Source organism: Bombina bombina, chromosome 1 (assembly GCF_027579735.1).
Source record: "Bombina bombina isolate aBomBom1 chromosome 1, aBomBom1.pri, whole genome shotgun sequence".
NCBI lineage: Eukaryota > Metazoa > Chordata > Amphibia > Anura > Bombinatoridae > Bombina > Bombina bombina.
The window spans coordinates 93,822,420-93,841,386 of NC_069499.1; the positions used below are offsets into that span (position 1 = coordinate 93,822,420).

The 18,967-nt window shown below is 39.5% G+C and overlaps 1 protein-coding gene across 1 annotated transcript in view; it reads left to right on the forward strand.

The window, feature by feature from the left end:
- Nucleotides 1–1,807: 1,807 nt before the first annotated feature.
- Nucleotides 1,808–18,967, forward strand: part of DDX24 (DEAD-box helicase 24) — a 92,699-nt gene continuing 75,539 nt past the window's right edge. Inside the window, exons 1-3 of the mRNA XM_053697520.1 lie at nucleotides 1,808–1,896; nucleotides 9,384–10,106; nucleotides 11,394–11,783. Coding sequence (XP_053553495.1) covers nucleotides 9,392–10,106; nucleotides 11,394–11,783 — 1,105 coding nt within the window. The 5' untranslated portion in view covers nucleotides 1,808–1,896; nucleotides 9,384–9,391. The remainder of the gene's footprint in view (nucleotides 1,897–9,383; nucleotides 10,107–11,393; nucleotides 11,784–18,967) is intronic.

Sequence of the window (18,967 nt, forward strand, 5' to 3'; positions counted from 1 at the left end):
CGGATCGATAATGGTGACACTAGAAAGTCTTGCTGTTTATTTTTACGGGTGTAGAAATACATGCATATATAATAAGCAATCTTGAATGATGCAATGAGAATAAAGATAAACATTTCGACATAGCATAACTTTATGATAACTTTGACAACATTTGTTTTACTGCATCGATTGGTAACCCTTGTTTCTAACCTGAGAGGATAAATGACATTTATACTGGAAATGTAAACAATCATCAAGAGAGTTATATAGGGCTTTATCGTCATAGACAAATTGACATCGTAATATACATAGCTGCGACTGCGTATTGGCCCCATATTGTATTTAACACATCAGCCTATCGAACAAGCCCACATTTACAGCGTAATCATTGGTGCTCAGTAGGGCGGTCCTATCTAACGCCTGTGATTGGGTGTAGAGTGTAGAACCGGTAGTAGTGCGCTATAAGAAGGGGGTGGCACCCGGGCCTCGGTTTGTCTTGCCACATTGAGAAAGGCTGTAGTAAACAGCCGAAACGCGTTTGTGTTCAAAAGTAAGCACTTTGGTGCACTTATTGGTTTTTTAACATTAGTTGTCTCTTGTCTCTGTCACCTGAAGCCGAGGGAGCAGTTATCGGCCAGGAAACAGGGAGACAAGATGACTCTTATTAGGTATTTCTTGTAAATAAGGTCGTGTTTTTACATTTTAACTTATAATCATTAAAATTTAAGTTTAATTCTTTACTAGTAGTAGGAATGAGTGCTTACTAAACCCCTTTCTTGAGGTCCTTTGGCCTTTATCTCTCTAAGTTTAGTTTATTTGTGGGGCTAGCACCGGATTTTCAATCCATTTATTCCACTATAACTTACTGTATCTAGTGCCAGTTCTTTACTCCTTTACACAAGTTATTACATTTATTCATGTGTGACTGGTGAATTTGGTGTATCTGGTTTGCTGGGAAGGTGCCGTTCCGTCACTTTTAATGAAAAAGCGTTTTACAGGCCGGGACGGGTATGGGAACATGGTTTCTGTGGATGGTTTGTGGTTGATTACACTTATTACTTCTAGTTATGTGTGGCTGGTAAATTTGGTCTGTATATGTTGATGTGAAGGTGCCGTTCCGTCACTTTTTATAAAAAAGCGTATTAAAGGCCGTAACAGATATCATAATGTGGTTTTTGTGGATGGTTTATAGCTGATTACACTTATTACATTTATTCATGTGTGACTGGTGAATTTGGTGTATCTGGTTTGCTGGGAAGGTGCCGTTCCGTCACTTTTCATGAAAAAGCGTTTTACAGGCCGGGACGGGTATTGGAACATGGTTTCTGTGGATGGTTTGTGGCTGAATACACTTATTACATTTAGTCATGGGTGACTTGTGAAGTTGGTGTATCTGGTTTTCTGTGAAGGTGCTGTTCCGGGCTGTTATGTTTGGTTCCAGGCACTATTTTGGTAGTTAACGGGTTAATTAATTATTATATCACAAAGATTCTTTTTCCTAAAATTGTTCTCAAGAGTCTCTAACACATCCCATTATATTTTGAATCAATTTCCTTCATAAAAGGCCTGTTCCGGCTTTTACACCGTCCCCAGATTTTCCACATGCCTAGAGCAGAACAAAAATGAGCTATTTATGCCACTGGGGTAATGATTTGAAAGCTGGGCAGATAAATAGTATAAAATATATGAGATAGCACGTAGGAGCTGTTAGCAGTGGTATAGCTGATACTTTAAAAATGAAAAAGAAGAAAATATATGGTATTCCTGTAGAGCACAGCAACGTTGCCACCATGAAGAACAGTGTGATTTGTCAATAAAGTTTGTTCTGCTCTGTTCGTGACGTCACGCAGTAATGGCAGCGCTCTGAGTAAACTACATGCGGTAGCTTTGCACATATACAGATTATTGGATCGGCTGGTGAGTGTGAACGATAGAAAATATTTTTTTTTAACCCAACAATATAAATATTCAGGCGCAGTTTATAAGGCTATACTGTTCGTTTTATAAAACTAAAATCTGTTGGAATCGCTGTTAGGGTGCCTGTATACGGTAATATACCAGACTGAGTGTTTGCCTATCATTTAGCTAGAAACTGAAGATTAGATAGTTCTAATTATCACGATATTATTACTATTTTCGCTTGACAAGTTGTAGCAGAATTGTTATGTCACTTGTTACTGTTTCTCCAAAGTATTTTCTAATATGTAAATAATACACCGTGAATTTTCCAAAAGCTGTAGCTGTCACTCAAAATATCTCTGGGGGCAAATGCTTAGATACATGTACAGTATTTTGTTACTCTTCCTTTTTTTTAATAACAAGTTTTATTATTTTCAGAGCATGTTGCAAACAAGGAACACTCTTACCACTGTTCAGAATGATAAACTGTTTTGAAAGGTTTCACTAAAAACATTTTAGTTCAACACTGTATTTATATTTTGCTCCGATGTTCTCATAAAACTTTAACAAGCAAAACCTCCAAACTATTGGGGAAACAGTCCCATCTAGACAACAGGTATAAAACACTGTCTTTGAGCTTAAAAAAAGATACTAACTCCAAATTGTTTTCTTTCATGATACAGACAGAGCATGCCATTTTCTAATTTACTCCTGTTATCCATTTTTCTTCCCTCTCTTGGTATCTTTATTTGAAAAAACAGGAATGTAAGCTTAGGAGCCTATCCATTTTTTCGGTTCAGCACCCTCGGTAGCACTTGCTTATTGGTGGCTACTTTTAGCCAACAATCAGAAAGCTCTACCCAGGTACTGCACCAAAAATGGACCGGCTCTTAAAAGCCTACATTCACTCTTTTCCAAATAAAGATTCCAAGAGAACGAAGAAAGATTGATAATAGGAGTAAAATATTAAGTTGCATAAAATTGCATGCTCTTTCTTGATCATGAAAGAAAAAAAAAATGGGTTTCATATCCCTTTTAAAGATGGTGTATATATTCATGGCCAACAATAAAAAATATCACAGTGTGACTTGCATCCATAAGCTTTAGAAATTAGTGTCACTCATTTCAGGTATATATAATTTAGTGCTTTCATTAGGCATAGCTGAGTGGACTAGCATAATGTTTTATTTATACAGGTAGCCCTCAGTTTACGCCGGGGTTAGGTTCCAGAAGGAATGGTTGTAAATCGAAACCATTGTAAATTGAAACCCAGTTTATAATGTAAGTCAATGGGAAGTGAGGGAGTTAGGTTCCAGGCCCCTCACAAAATTGTCATAAGTAACACCAAATACATTATTTTTAAAGCTTTGAAATGAAGACTTTAAATGCTAAACAGCATTATAAACCTAATAAAATAATCACACAACACAGACTTCACTTGCATTTTTCTGCAAACAGTTCGTTCTATGCATTCCAATCTGGACTGATTTATAGACAGGAAGATCTTGTTCCTTTGAAATCTGCTCAATAGCTCAGGTCTGGTTAAACTGATTAATTTCAGCTTACTTGGCTTTGCTGCAACACAAGCGGACAGCTCCACCTACTAGCTATTTTGATAAATGCACTGCTTCTCAATAGCAGTCACATGACTGGAAAAAAAAGGTTGTTATTCTGAAACGGTATATATAAATATATATATATTTTTATTTTATTTTATATTTTTATTGAGGTTATTGTATCAGGGATAAAAAAACAGTAATCTGAGCACCCGGGGGGGGGGGGGGGAAATATAAAAGAAGCTATGCAGGAATACAAGGAAGCTTGTTTGACGCATTTCGTGCTCCTAGTGGTGCTTAGTCATAGGATATGAAATCAGGCATACAGACAGTGTTCAGATATACAAAGTTAGTTCAGTATAAAGCACTGAAAATGTAATCTACACCACGGTCTAATATAATAATGATAAGGGTATGGAAACATTTTGTGCAGTTCATTACAAAATTGTTCTGCAAATGTAGTTAATACCGTTAAAATAGAATGCCTGTTACTATGGAAACCTTCCTAAACAAACTCTAAAGGTCACTCTTATTAAAACATAAATACAAATAATAGAAGGTACAATATGCTAAAGAGACCACTCTTGGATCTCATTATGAAAACCTCTATTTTCTACAATTTAGGGAATAGTTACTCATATTCTATTAGCATATAAGATACTCAACTATTATAGTCTCGTCTTATAAACAATGTATATAACTATATGTAGACAGAAGGCAATATTCTGATTGGACTAGAAGTATACAGAAACTAATATTCCCTTGAACCATAACATATATATTGAGAACATAAACTATCAGAACAGACCATATACCGGACCGGGTACACATCCCATGACCCTGCAACATGCTCAGCCCTGGGTGCCACTGGCACTCACAGGAAGCTGTGCTGTCCCCAGAGCCACAAGCAGTTAACCCCAGCCAGGTCTGGGTGCAAGAACCATAGGGAAAATTACAAAACAAATTAATACAACACACAGAGAAAACCCAGCACTCACTTACAAGCTCTCAGCTAAGATTTAAAAGCAAAAATGGAAAGGTTAGTTACCGCATCTGGTCAAATGGGACAAGCCCAGGTACCTCGTCAAGGTCCTTTCAAATACCTGGGACCCTAAAACAGCCACACAATGCAAGCTTTCAAATCCAAACAAACTGGGAACAAGGGAAGGGTGCACAGGCTTATGTAATCACCCTAGACATATACAAAACACGGAAGGGAACTGCACTCTCATACCGGACCGGGTACACATCCCATGACCCTGGAATATGCTCAGCCCTGGGTGCCACTGGCACTCACAGGAAGCTGTGCTGTCCCCAGAGTCACAGGCAGTTAACCCCAGCCAGGTCTGGGTGTAAGAACCATAGAGAAAAATCTTAGCTGAGAGCTTGTAAGTGAGTGCTGGGTTTTCTCTGTGTGTTGTATTAATTTGTTTTGTAATTTTCCCTATGGTTCTTGCACCCAGACCTGGCTGGGATTAGCTGCCTGTGACTATGGGGACAGCACAGCTTCCTGTGAGTGCCAGTGGCACCCAGGGCTGAGCATGTTGCAGGGTCATGTGTACCCGGTCCGGTATGAGAGTGCAGTTCCCTTCTGTGCTTTGTATATGTCTAGGGTGATTACATATGCCTATGCACCCTTCCCTTGTTCCCAGATTGTTTAAATTTGAAAGCTTGCATTGTGTGGCTGTTTTAGGGTCCCAGGTATTGGAAAGGACCTTGACGAGGTACCTGGGCTTGTCCCATTTGACCAGATGCGGTAACTAACCTTTCCATTTTTGCTTTTAAATCTTAGCTGAGAGCTTGTAAGTGAGTGCTGGGTTTTCCATATGAGGCACACGGGATATAAGATACGTCATACAAAAGTATATTGCAGTGGGTAGTGAATAAATTGCAGAATTTAGGGGGCTACATTTAATTGTAGTGAGTTAACCATCTCAGGTGAGATGTTTTTAAATAACTGCCTCTACTAAAGCTTGTTTAATTCAGCCTGGTAGAAAAAAATAGAACTAAAGTGACTTCTTAGGAGGTGTAGAATAGATCTACTTCTGATTATGTTATTTCAAGGAAAAATGAGCAATAAGACTCCAATTATCAAGCATAGGTTGTCAATGTGTGTGTGTGTGTGTATATGTGTGTATATGTGTGTATATGTGTGTATGTATATGTATATATATATATATATATATATATATATATATATATATATATATATATATATATATATATATATATATATATATATATATATATATATATATATATTCTGCTGCCTCGGCCGCTGACAGCCCAAAAGATATATCATATCCAGCTTGACAATCCTAGATATTACAAAAGGAGAAATTTATGCTCCAGTTAAATTAAATTCTCAAAAATAGAGTATATATTGGCAGAGAATCAGTAATAAATTCTGTGTTGACCAAATATGTCTAGCTAAGAGTATAATAAAAAATAAGCAACAAACAAAATGTGAAAACAAATAATATATCAGAGGGAAAGAAGAAGCGTCCTGATAGCACATAAATAAGGAATAGCAGTCCATAGCGGGATTCTATAGCTAATCCACACCGGACCTAACTAGAAGCTGAGTAGAACAGCTCCTCAGGGTACCTCCATGTTTAAGTCCAGCATCGTGTGTCCTTTGTAAAGTTATAGCGTTACCCGGTAGGCTTACTAAACATATCACAGACAAACAACATATTGCTCTTCTGTTATTAGTTCCCTCGATCCACAAAGGCATTAACAAATTAGTAGCTGCCGCAAATCTGGTCTTATTCATGCAGGCTTTTAGTATGGAAGAATGAGGCATACATTGCATGTTGGTCTCTTGAGCGGTAATTTTGTTTTTCTTGGGTATACTCGTTGCCAGTGTAGCTGCAGAGTAAGGTAGATGCAGCCGATTGGCTGGGTTAGTGTCACAAAGAAAACCTCTGGTTTTAGTGTACCTTGTATTAGTGAAGTCATCTGCTGGCTCAGTCCAGATAAGATTTTCCGCTTCTAAGCTCTCTGAGCCATTCAGCAGTTGATCTGAAGTCAGTCCACACTGCTGTAGGGTCTCTGGCAGAGGATGAACAGCCGCATGGGCAGCGAATGTGGGGACGAACATTGCCTGTATCTCTCTGCTGAGGGTTTCAAACTGTGCTGCCATATTTGTGCACCGAGCTGTGAATATTAGGTCGGTCCTAACTTCCATATTCAAGCTCAGGAGGAGTTTGGACTGCAAATATTAGAGCAGTGTTTTTCAACCAGTGTGCAGCAGCATACTAGTGGGCCGTGAGAGATCCTCAGGTGTGCCGTGGCAGACTGACAGGCTCATCATCTTTTTTTTTTTTTTTCTATTTCATAATTCATTGATACGTCCCCAGCATAGATAGTGAGTAATAAAAAAAACTTTAATGACACCAGCTCCCCGCAAGCAGTCTTCCTTCTCAAGTTACCTGTACACTGACTGAGCCTGAGGATTATGTGGTCCAGAATCGGACTTGCCGACACCAGTTAGTTTCCACAGCATATTCATTGATATGTCCCCAGCATAGATAGTGGGTAATAAAAAACTTTAATGAGACCAGCTCCCCGCAAGCAGTCTTCCTTCTCAAGTTACCTGTACACTGACTGAGCCTGAGGATTATGTGGTCCAGAATCGGACTCGCCAACACCGGTTAGTCCTAACTCTACATTTAGCTCACTGCTTACACTCTCCTGCTTACACTCCTGGGCACAAACTCATCACAGCAGCAGGAAACGGCACAGCTGCTTGAGGAGTTTATGCAGTGAGCTTCCCAGTATAGAGCAGACGGATGGCTCCTGCTTCTGTGATTCCCAGGACGCTTTCTCTTGGCTTACGGCTTACGCTTTCCTCCAACTGCTGCTTCTTCTCATACTCCTTCATAGCGGCTAAGCAGGCAGGAGCGCTTCCGTGAGCTTCCAGGCAGTATGGACCGAGCCCTTTGAGATCGTGACTAGCCCACCCCAGAGGACCAGTTTGAGGACTATGGTGAGGTTGAGAGCTGCAGCAGTAAGCGGAGCAGCCACTACAGGCAAACAGCCTGCACCAATCACTCCAGCTTTGATCCTGAGGTGACCTCTTGTTGTGAGTCTATGGAGAAGCTGTCATTCCAGCCGCTGGCTGCTCCGCTTACTGCTGCAGCTCTCAACCTCACCATAGTAGTTCTCAAACTGGTCGTCTGGTGTGGGCTAGTGAAGATCTCAAAGGGCTCGGTCCATACTGCCTGGAAGCTCCTGTCCAGGTAAGTGGACTCCAGAGGGTCATGGTCAGGGAAGTGACTGCTGGTTATGGGCTTCTCCTCTGTGCTCTCCAAACCAGAGACCTGTTGAGCTTCTGATGGTTTGCCCATAATTAAACCATTGTGACTCCTTTGGAGGAGGGAAGTAGTCCCTTCCATCATTTTAGTTTTAATCTTTATTTATTGTGCCCTGGCAGTGGTGTCGCTACAGGGGGGCAAGAGGGACCCGCCCCCAACAACAGACTGATTAATTGGGTGCAACAAGTGCAGACTCCCCCTCCTCCTCTCTGCCCGTGGTTTTTGAGCTGTGACAGTAGGACCCGCTCCCAACAACAGTCTGACTCTGATTAATTTTCTATGGAGCTAGAAGAATTCATTCAGCCAATGCGACCATTGCAGTCTCCCGCGACCATTGCAGTCTCCCCCTCCTTCTCTCTGCCCGCGCGCTGCACTTCACAGTCTTACACTCAGGCATAAATCCAGCAATTTTATGGTAAGAGGGACAGTCGCAACCGGATGTGTAATAGTGGGGCTGCTGGTTAAAAGTTGTTAATTTATGTTTGCTGACTATTAATGCAAATGCTTCCTGCTTACTCTTACTTAATTATATCTGATGTTGTTTTGTTTAAACTTTAGCTGCCTTAACTTATTAGCACCGCGTCTGAGAAAGTGGAAAGGAAATAGTATGAAACAGTATAAAATATTAATTTATAAAAGGCTTGTCTTGTATGTAGACTGGCTTATGAACACCAAAACATAATGGCCGCATGACCTTTATGCCCTAATCTGGAAAATACAGCTGTTTTGTTGTTGATGCATGTTGTTGTTCTCAGTGAGATTCTGATGGTTATTATTGTGCCTCTAGCTTTGGCAATATAGTTATAGTGACTGTCATGCATGCTAATAAATCTTAATTTAATTGAATCGCTACGTGTGATTTATTAAAAATTTGGGATGGTGGTGTGCCACAGGATTTTTTAATCCAAAAAAAAAGGTTGAAAATCACTGCTTTAGAGTACTGCCTGAGATGCAGGAATCGGAGTCTTAAGTATTTTTATCTTAATACCATGAGAGATATCTTGCGTTTATATAATGACAGTGGTCGATGTAGCTCAAAGATATACTAAATGTTATTGTTCTGCAGCATATATAGCTGGGTAGCCTGATATATCAGGGAGGGGGGGTAAATGAAGGTCCAGGCCGTTACTAGGCCTTCGCTGCGTACCTTATTATTGCAAGTCTGCTGAGCTGAATCCTTATATAAAAGTTGCACAGGCCTTTTCCACAGATATTCATCTTTGTCAAATCACCTAGTATAGGCTTGGATTGTAAAGTATTGAGCGACAAACAGCACCAGTGATCAGCGGAAACTAAAGAGCAACCATCTTAGTCGGTGGTCGGATACGCCCCCCATTTTATTTATATTTTGATATAAAGATTGTTGATTTTGTGGAAGTGCTGATCAGAGCCTATTTTGTGTATGACGAGAAAACATTGTTTCCTTTTTGAAATCTTTAATAAATATGTGCATATATCATAAGAGAGTTTTGCAATTTTCGATTTTTTTTTTTTTTTTTAAGTACTAACCAATATCTTGTCTTAGAAAATAATTTCAGCAATCTAATAATGAATTAGATTTCATGGCATGTACAACTCAATTGGCCTATCAAGTTTAAATACAATTTTTTTGTTTTTTTTGTTTTTGCAGTTCTGAAAATGAACAATCGCAGGAAGAAGTCTCCAATGCCTCGTTCTAAAGGCAGGAATAAAGGAATTAAAATAATTGGAGAATGGAAACCGATATCCTTAGACCCAAGCCTTTTTGCAGATGAAAAAATGGATGAAATAATATGCTTTGAAGAGCTAACAGATTATAAAATAGTTAAGACTTCAAAAGAGTTAAAAATAAAAGGGTCAAAAAGAAAACTTGAAGTAGGCGAAGACCAGGCACAAAATGAAGATGACGAGTATATAGGTAAGAAGAAGAAAAGAAAGAAGCAGAAACATAGACTGGACAAGAAAGCTGAAGAAACAGATGAAGAGATTGAATTATCTATGAGCGAGGGCGAGCAAGAGGATGTTGATGAAAATATAACCAAAAAATCTGAAAATGAAGATATAGTAGCAGAAAAAACGCAAACAAAAAGTAGTAAGAAAAAGAAAAAAAGAAAAACAAAGAAGAAATTGGCTCAATCTGAAGAAGCACCAGTTCCTAAATCTACAAAAAAGGGCAAAAATTGGGCAGTAAATGCTTCAACTGAGTCTTCTGATAAAAATGCTGATATTTCGGCATGGAAAAATCTCTATGTTCCCAAACCGGTTCTCAAGGCCCTGAGCTACTTGGGATTTTCTGCGCCAACACCAATTCAAGCTTTAGCGCTTCCTTCAGCAATCAGAGACCAGCTTGATATTCTTGGTGCAGCTGAAACAGGTAACAAGAACACCAATAAAGTTAATTTATTATAATTATAAAATGTTATCTGAATAGTTATGATTAAAGGGACATTAAACCCAATTTTTTTCTTTCATGATTCAGATGGAGAATACCATTTTAAACAACTTTCTAATTTACTTCTATTATCTAATTTGCTTCATTCTCTTGATATTCTTTCCTGAAAAGCATATCTAGATAGGCTCAGTAGCTGCTGATTGGTGGCTGCACATAGATGCCTCATGTGATTGGCTCACCCATGTTTATTGCTATTACTTTAACAAAAGATATCTAAAGAATGAAGCAAATTAGGTAATAGAAGTAAATTGGAATGTTGTTTAAAATTGTATTCTCTACCTGAATCATGAAATATTTTTTTGGGTTTAATGTCCTTTTAAACTATGCAGAGATCAGTGAAAGAGGAGTAAGCTTTCTGATGTAACAATGCTACAAAACGTTGATTTATGTTTTTTTTTATGTATAGCGGCAGGGCTCAGAAAATGTATTCAAAATCTAGGAGCCAGTCTATAAATTTAAAAAAACTAACTTTTGCCCATCCCTGTTATCTATGTACACTAGTACTCTATACCTACAAATAAGCATAAATCAGTGATTTGTAACATTATCACATCATAAGGTCTACTCTATTTTTAGCTCTGTAATTTGTTTTCTTCATTATAAAGATTTACAACACACGCATACATAATTATATTTTTTGATATTAGTTATGGCCCGTACCACCTGGCTGCTAAAATATGTCTATGTATTTTATCCATGATAGTTAAAAAATAAATAAATTACAAAGTCATTTTATTACTTGGCAAAACTGTAATATAACAGTAATTCAATTTAACTAAACTTTTGATTACACGAACTATCCTCCAGTGCTGAAAACTAGAGCTCAGTACTTTTGCACTTTAATGGAAATCTTCTGAAATCGGGCACTTTTAAAATCGGATCTATCTATCTATTGGGTTCTTGTAAAGCGTGGCTATTCACCCGTAAGGGTCTCGAGGCGCTGAGGGTTGCAGTATATTTTAATAACTTATATGCCTCTAGTATATGTACTTACTAAAAAAAGTGCAACCTGCAATCATTTTAAAATTAGCTTTTCATTACTGTAAGTTCTACGTAACAATGGAATGCTGAGTGTTATGAAAGAAGTATTTCTCTTAATAGCATAGTAAGTATTACATTACAGTATTGTAATATTCTACACCAAATGGCTTTATACATTACACTTTACTGTACGAGTTATGTTTTCTGCAATTTGATTTTGTTTTTCAGGAAGTGGAAAAACTCTGGCATTTGCTATTCCTATGATTCATTCCATCCTGGAGTGGCAAGAAGTGCAAGAGACTGGAGTGGATGAGGAGGATGGATCTGCTGACATAGATGAGAAGGCAGACATTGTCGCTGTGGATACTGATGATGGGAACAAGCAAGATGAGAACAAAAACAATGATATCAGTAGCGAGGATGACGACGATGCAGATTCAACTTCAATGGGGTGTGTGAAAGTTGTGGATGATGTGGACATTAATTTTAATCTTTCTTCTGACAATAAATCTCCCGCCTTGAATAACAAGAAGCCTTTGCTTGGCCTTGTGGTAACTCCCACCAGGGAGTTGGCTGTGCAGGTGAAGCACCATATAGACGCAGTAGCCAGGTTCACAGGTGAGTGATTTATTTATTTTTTATATTGGAACCTGGATATGTACAATAAGTGCAGCATTCAGAAATGATTCAGACAAATATATATATATTCAAGGAAATGTGTATATGATTATAAATGCTTGTTTAATGTATCTACTTCTTTACAGAATAGTCTCAGCAAATTCTGCGCTGCTTTTACTTGATCTCCCCCAAAGAGAATTTCATAGAACTTGCAGTTTAAAGAGAGATAACAATCGATAAAATAATTTTAGCAGCAACTTGTGGTAGCTTTTTACTATCACTCCATTTAAACACAAATAGACTTTTTTTTAATTAGCAAAACTACATTTTTAGAAGACAACCCAAGATGTTTATCTAGGCTCATTTTGGTATATTTCATGCCACGCTTCGCCGACATATATAATCATATTAAAAAATTTAACTTTTTCACAAACTTTTTTTAGTTTTTCACTGAAATTATTTACACTAAACTACTGCAGTCATAAGACAAATGGTTGTAAAAGGTTCTCTGGGGTCCCTTTTGATTTGTTCCGAAATAGCAGACATGCATGGCTTTGCAATTACTTTTTGGCAATTAGAAGGCCACTAATTGCAACACCACACTTCTGAAATTCTCAGCAGTAAAGGAATTAGTTGTCTGGTAAGGGTAATAGTATTTTAATGCCGGGATTACCCTCTTACCTGACACTTCCTACCTCCCTGATATCTCTCAAACAGCTCTCTATAACCCTCCCCCTTCCAATGGTGTCTGCCATCTTAGGTACTGGCAGCTATCTATACAAAATACAAAGCACTAGGGAGCGCTGAAACCAGCTTAAGAGTAAGGATTATAGAATATATATAATAATAAAACACCTAACCTGATACTAATATGATACTACTATAATAGGCAATATGTATAATACAGGTATACCCCGCTCATACAGCGGGTTAGGGACTGGAGCCCCGCTGTAAAGTGAAAACCGCCTTAAAGTGAAACAAGGCAGTTTTAGCTTTCTTTTCAGTGTTTAAAATCCTGAAAACATGTTTGAACTAATATATATTAGGGGTGCAATAGTGCTATGTTTAGTTTAACACTAGCACAGCAAGTATTCAATTAGTATTCAATAAATACTGTACCTGTAAAATTGTGACAATTACTGTAGTAAAATTTACCAGACTATAGCACTGAGACACAGATTGCACTGCGATGCTGTAAACAGAGTGAAATGCGCATAACAAAATGGTGCCAGTCACTTTTCTCACAATCTCACAATGATTACAGCACTGTTTCAAAATCCTTGGAGGTTGAACTTCAGCTCCACAAAGCGCTGTATTAGCGAAGCGCTGTAAAGTGAAGCGCTGTAAAGTGAGGTATACCTGTACATGTAAATATAAATTATGAATTATGTGTGAAAAAAATCTTTTCAAAATTGGAAAAAATTATATATGGAAAAAAATTCTATGTGAAAAAATTCAATTCTATAGAAGATGCCAGCAACAAATACTAGCATTGCATATCTATATATAAAAAACTTTATTACAATATAGGTCGACCTATTCAAGACATACAATAATAAATCACAAAATTTAAGAAAAAAAGAAAATTAGTATAAAAAACTCCTTAAACCAAAAGTTCATGCATAAGAAACAGTTCCCAGGAGTGGACGATTTTTCGGCTTGTTACTATGTGGACCCACGCTCATACAAGGATGCTGTTCTGTGTATAGTTGTAAGAGGAGCGTTCCCAGGACAAAAGAGGCAGTCGCAGCCAATGATGGTATTTCCCCTACGGACAAGGAATCCTCTTAGTAAATGTCACACAGCAAATAACAGGGGAAGTTACATCCATACTTACATAATAATAAGCAGCAACCGGCCTCCAAACTTGAACCAGCAATCTGTGGACACACCTTCCAATAGTAACCAATGGCCACTGGAAAAAGAAAAGCTTTAACAGGGAAAAGCAATTAGATATACTAGGCTAGAAACCCAGTGATTTTTTTGCAGCTTTCTTTTACAGGATATGCATTCTAGCTCCCAAGGCCTGTTTGTAATGGCCAATACTGCACAAAAAACACCTAGCAGAGGGTTATTCAGCCACAAGATATTGAGAGCTTGAAAAAGATATTACATTTTGAAACTAGTTGCTCTATTTGCTCTATTTTAAACTAACTCCTACACCTTTGGAGTATTTTATTTGTGCAGATATCTTGTGGCTGAATAACCCTCTGCTAGGTGTTTTTTGTGCATCACTACTGCTGGGTCCCCCCACCCTGCTTCCCCATTTTTCTGTAGTGTTGCGTCCCTTCCATTCATCTCCCATCCATACTTTATTTTCTGATTGTGCTCTTTTACCATATGAAGGTACATTTCTGCAGCCCAGGAAGAGCAAGAATCGGTTGTTACTTCACAACCGAAACTGCTTGAGCTTCCTGAAGCTCGGACGTAGATAAGTATTAGTTAAGCGGTATGATGGGCTATGTAACGCATGATGTATATATCTACATACAATTGGCGCAAACTTTAAGTGGACATGTTATATGTTAACATGTCCGCTTAAAGTTTAGACGTAGAGTGCTCCTGTGTCCACCTTTGCAATACTTATCTTTTTTCCTTAGGGTCTGTAAATAATATCTATTTAAATACACACTGTAGGGTTTTACAACATACCAAGTGTGATATTGTATCTGTTTTTAGTTAAAGGGACAGTCAACTCCATAATTTTTATTGATAAAATCGATCGTTACCTATTCCCCTTTTTTGCATAACTAGCACGGTTATATTAATATGCCTTTTTTCCTCTGTGATTACCTTGTATCTAAGCCTCTGCAGATTGCCCCCTGATCACATGATTTTTCTATTTATTATCTACTTGCATTTTAGCCAATTAGTGCTGTGTTGTGCACAAATCCATGGGAGTGAGCACAGTTATCTAAATAGCTCACATAAACTAGCACGTCCATGTTGTGAAAAGCTAAGAAAAAAGCATGTGATAAGAGGCTGTAGTGGCTTGGAAACAGGCAGAAATTTAGAGGCTTAAAGGTTAAAAAGTATATTAATATAACAATGTTGGTTGTGCAAAGCTGGGGAATGGGTAGTAAAGGCATTATTTATCTGTTTTAAACCATACCAATTTTGGAGTTGACTGTCCCTTTAAGGCCTTAGTTCTAACATTGTCGCCTCAGTGCTTTGAAACATTTGCATGTCTTGTAACCAAAGCCTGCAGATTTGAGCATGATCAGAGTGGGGGTCTGTGCTGAGGCCCAGCAGTGAGTCTAAAGTCTCTGGTATATGTGCCTGGGAATTTTCCTTTTAGGTACCAATTTATTTTTAATGTGGGGGCATCTCATGTTTATATTAAGTGCATTAACAAAGTAGGCTTATATATTCTATTTAATTTACAGATTGAAGCAAAGTTACCCATGTGCTTGATAAAGATCAATCTGCTCTGCACAGGGCAAACGCATATTTATATTGCACAGGAGATAAACAACAGATTGCTTTCTATTGCAGGGGTCGACAAATCTTTTTAAAATTTAGGAGCCAGTAAGAATATTTAGGAGCCAGACAGTGGTGTTTGTATATAGATATATGGAGAATAACCCAATAAGTTAGTAGCCAGGGTAAAATTCTAGGAGCCAGTGGCTCCTGGGTTTGTCGAGCCCTGTTCTGTTGAATATCAAGTACCCATATATATATATATATATATATATATGTTATATATTTTACTGCATTGGAGAAGGAGGAGATGCCTCTTTGCTTTCTTTTTATTTTAACAGCGTAAAATAAAAACTAATTTCCCCTTAACGACCAAGGATGTGCCAGGCACGTCCTACAAAAAACAGTTGTTAACGACCAAGGACGTGCATGACACGTCCTTAGGGGTTTCAAGCGCTGGACGTGATCATAATCGCTTCCAGTCGTTTTCAGGGTATTGCAGTGATGCCTCGATAATGAGACATCCTGCAATACCCTTTTTTAAGCAACTGATGCAGAGAGAGACACTCTGTGGCCCTCTCTGCATCGGCCAGAAATGGTGCCGATCATTGCTGGCGTGGGAGGGATAGGAGGGAGGCGGGTGGGCGGCCGGCCCATCGCTGGTGGAGAAACGGTTAGCAGGGATGATGGGTCCGGGACCGCGCGCGGGGAGGCGAGAGCGCACAGCATCGCTACACTATGGCAAATAAGCGTAAGGGAAGGAGGTAGAGGGGGGAATAAGTGTTGGGAATTGGATCTGGGATGGGGGTACGTTATTGAGGGGGGGCAGCTACACTACAGAAAAAAAAATTTTTGTTTTTTTTTTAAATAAAAAAAAAAAAGCAAAATTTTTAGCAAACTGATGATGGCGGCAAATAGGTAGAGGGGGAGGGTTAGAGAGCTGTTTGTGGCGGATCCAACCCTGCAGAATATATATAAAGCCTTTTATTACTGGCAGACTTTCTGCCAGTACTTAAGATGGCGGGACATTTGTGAGGTGGGGGAGGGATCAGGGGGTGGGATGTATCAGGTGGGAGGCTATTCTCTACACTAAAGCTAAAATTAACCCTACAAGCTACCTAGCTAACTCCTTCTCTGCTGGGCATAATACAAGTGTGGTGCGCACGGGCATTTAGCGGCCTAATTCCCAAAAAGCAATGCCAAAACCATATGTCTGCTATTTCTGAACAAAGGGGATCCCAGTGAAGCATTTACAACCATTTATGCCATAATTGCACAAGCTGTTTGTAAATAATTTCAGTGAGAATCCTAAAGTTTGTGAAAAAGTGATTTTTTTTTTTTTTTTTTTTATTTGATCACATTTGGCGGTGAAATGGTGGCATGAAATATACCAAAATGGGCCTAGATCAAAACTTTGGGTCGTCTACTAAAAAAAATATATACATGTGAAGGGTTATTCAGGGATTCTTGAGAGATACCAGTGTTACAAGTGCTACTTGTATTTATTGCCGTATAACTTGCAAAAAAAAGCAAAGAACATTTAAACATTGGGTATTTCTAAACTCTGGCCAAAATTTAGAAACTATTTAGCATGGGAGTTTTGGTGGTTGTTGATGTTTGGGGTCAAAGTTAGAATATATATTTGTCATTGACTCAACTGATGTTTTCAGCTAGCTCCCAATAGTGTATTTCTGCTTCTTCAACATAAGATACAAAAAAAAAAAAAAAGCAAATCAACAACAATGCTATACTGGGTGTTTCTCTGCCGCGATCTCGCTAAACATAGCGAGATTGTGCTATTTCTGCATTCCCCCACGAGTGGGGCAGTGCAGAAATAGATGGCCAGAGTTACCGATGCAGAGAGGGACATTCTGTGGCCCTCTCTGCATCGGGCAGTGGTGGCGCAGATCGTTGGTGCTGTGGGAGGGTAAGGAGGGAGGTGGGTGGGTGGCCCATCGCTGCAGAGGGGTGGGAACGCTACGCGGCTCTTAAAAGGGACACTGAACCAAAAATTTTTTTTTCACGATTCATATAGAACATGCAATTTTAAGCAACTTTCTAATTTACTCCTATTATCAATTTTTCTCCGTTCTCTTGCTATCTTTAATTAAAAAAGAAGGCATCTGTGACGGATACCTCGGCTACCCCGACTGGGTAGCTCCGCCAAACGGGTCCTGCTTCCTCCCTGCCGACTGCAGCTATGTAGCTGGCAAGTGACCACAGTCTGTAACCACCCCTGATGCCCGACAGCACCAGTAGTCAGGGTCCCACCCTGTGGCAGACTCCAGCTACCCAGACTAGGTAGCTCTGCCAGAGGGTCCTTCCTCTGCCTGGTACAGGCTGCTATGTAGCCCAGGAAAGTGATTTTAGCTGGAGCCCACCCTAATAACTAGACATACTAGCATTCAGGTGAAACAGGAACTGATTTTATTAAAAACACCCACATATTTTTATACACACAGCTCATCTTGATAAGACCCTGGACAATCCCACTATTTTCCCGCCATTCCCACCCCTCCAGACAGCCCGGCACCTCTATAGGAGCCACAGTCCCACATAATCCCAGTACCTAGGAGCGGCAGTTTCGGGGTGATCCCGGTGGAGTGGCGGCACTTCCAGGGTGTCATTTTAAAGCTCTCGGTCCCCAGATGCCACAGTCCATTTGTGATTCGTTACTGGGGACCGGAGTTACAGTCCGTTTTAATTATGGGGGGTAGGGGTGTCCAAAACACCCGGTTCCAAAAGGAGCTCCCCTCCGATAATTCCCCCAGCTCTTGTCCTCCCTAGGGGCTACCAATCCCCAAAAGAGCGGAGCTCTGGGGCAAAGGGCTGCTGGAGCGACCATGGGGAAAGTTGGCGGGTGTCCTGCTGTCCTGTGACTGACCGGGAGTTCCAGGAGCCCGGCCAGCTTGAGAGGAGTTATGAGGGTGTCCGTTGTTTTTAAAGTATAGGGGCGATTAGAGGGTGGGGAATCGATCTGGGAGGGGGAAGGCAATGAGGGGGGCAGCTATACTACAGAAAAATACGTTTTTTGTTTTATTTCTTTTTATTATTATAAAAATAAAATTTAAAAAAAATGATAGATAACTGGGTACTGGCAGACAGCTGCCAGTACCTAAGATGGCGGGAATTAGTAGGGGGAGGGTTAGAGAGCTTTTTGGGAGGGATCAGGAAGGTGGGAAGGTAAGGGAGTAATCCTACACTAAGGAAAATAATAATAATAATAATAATAATAAAAGGTGTAAAACTGCATACTGGCAAGACTGTCTGCCAGAACTTAAAGGGACAGTCAACACCAGAATTTTTGTTGTTTAACCCTTTGAGTGCTAAGCACTTTCCCACCTGGGTGCTAAGATTTTTTTTAATATTTTTTTTTTTTTTTTTTTTTTTTAATTTTTTTACAACTTTATTTTTATTTTTTTCAGACCCCCAATACTTACACTTTTTAGGCAATTACCTTTCCAATGGTGGGTCTTGGGGGTCTGTAGCTGCTTAGATGCCTGAGATACAGGCTTCTAAGCAGCATGCCCCTTGCTACTATACTGCTACTACACTTACATTGTTAAGTATAAATAAAGTTGTGCGGTGACGTCACCACGCAAAACGGGAAGCCCCAGCGATGCCTGTCACTCTACAGGCACAATCGCCGGGGTAGAAGTGGGTGGGAGCCTCAAGGTGGGAGAGTGCTAGTGACGGCTCTGAGACATCATTAGCACCAGAGTGGGAAACTCTGTGACGGCTCAAAGCTATCATTAGCACTCAAA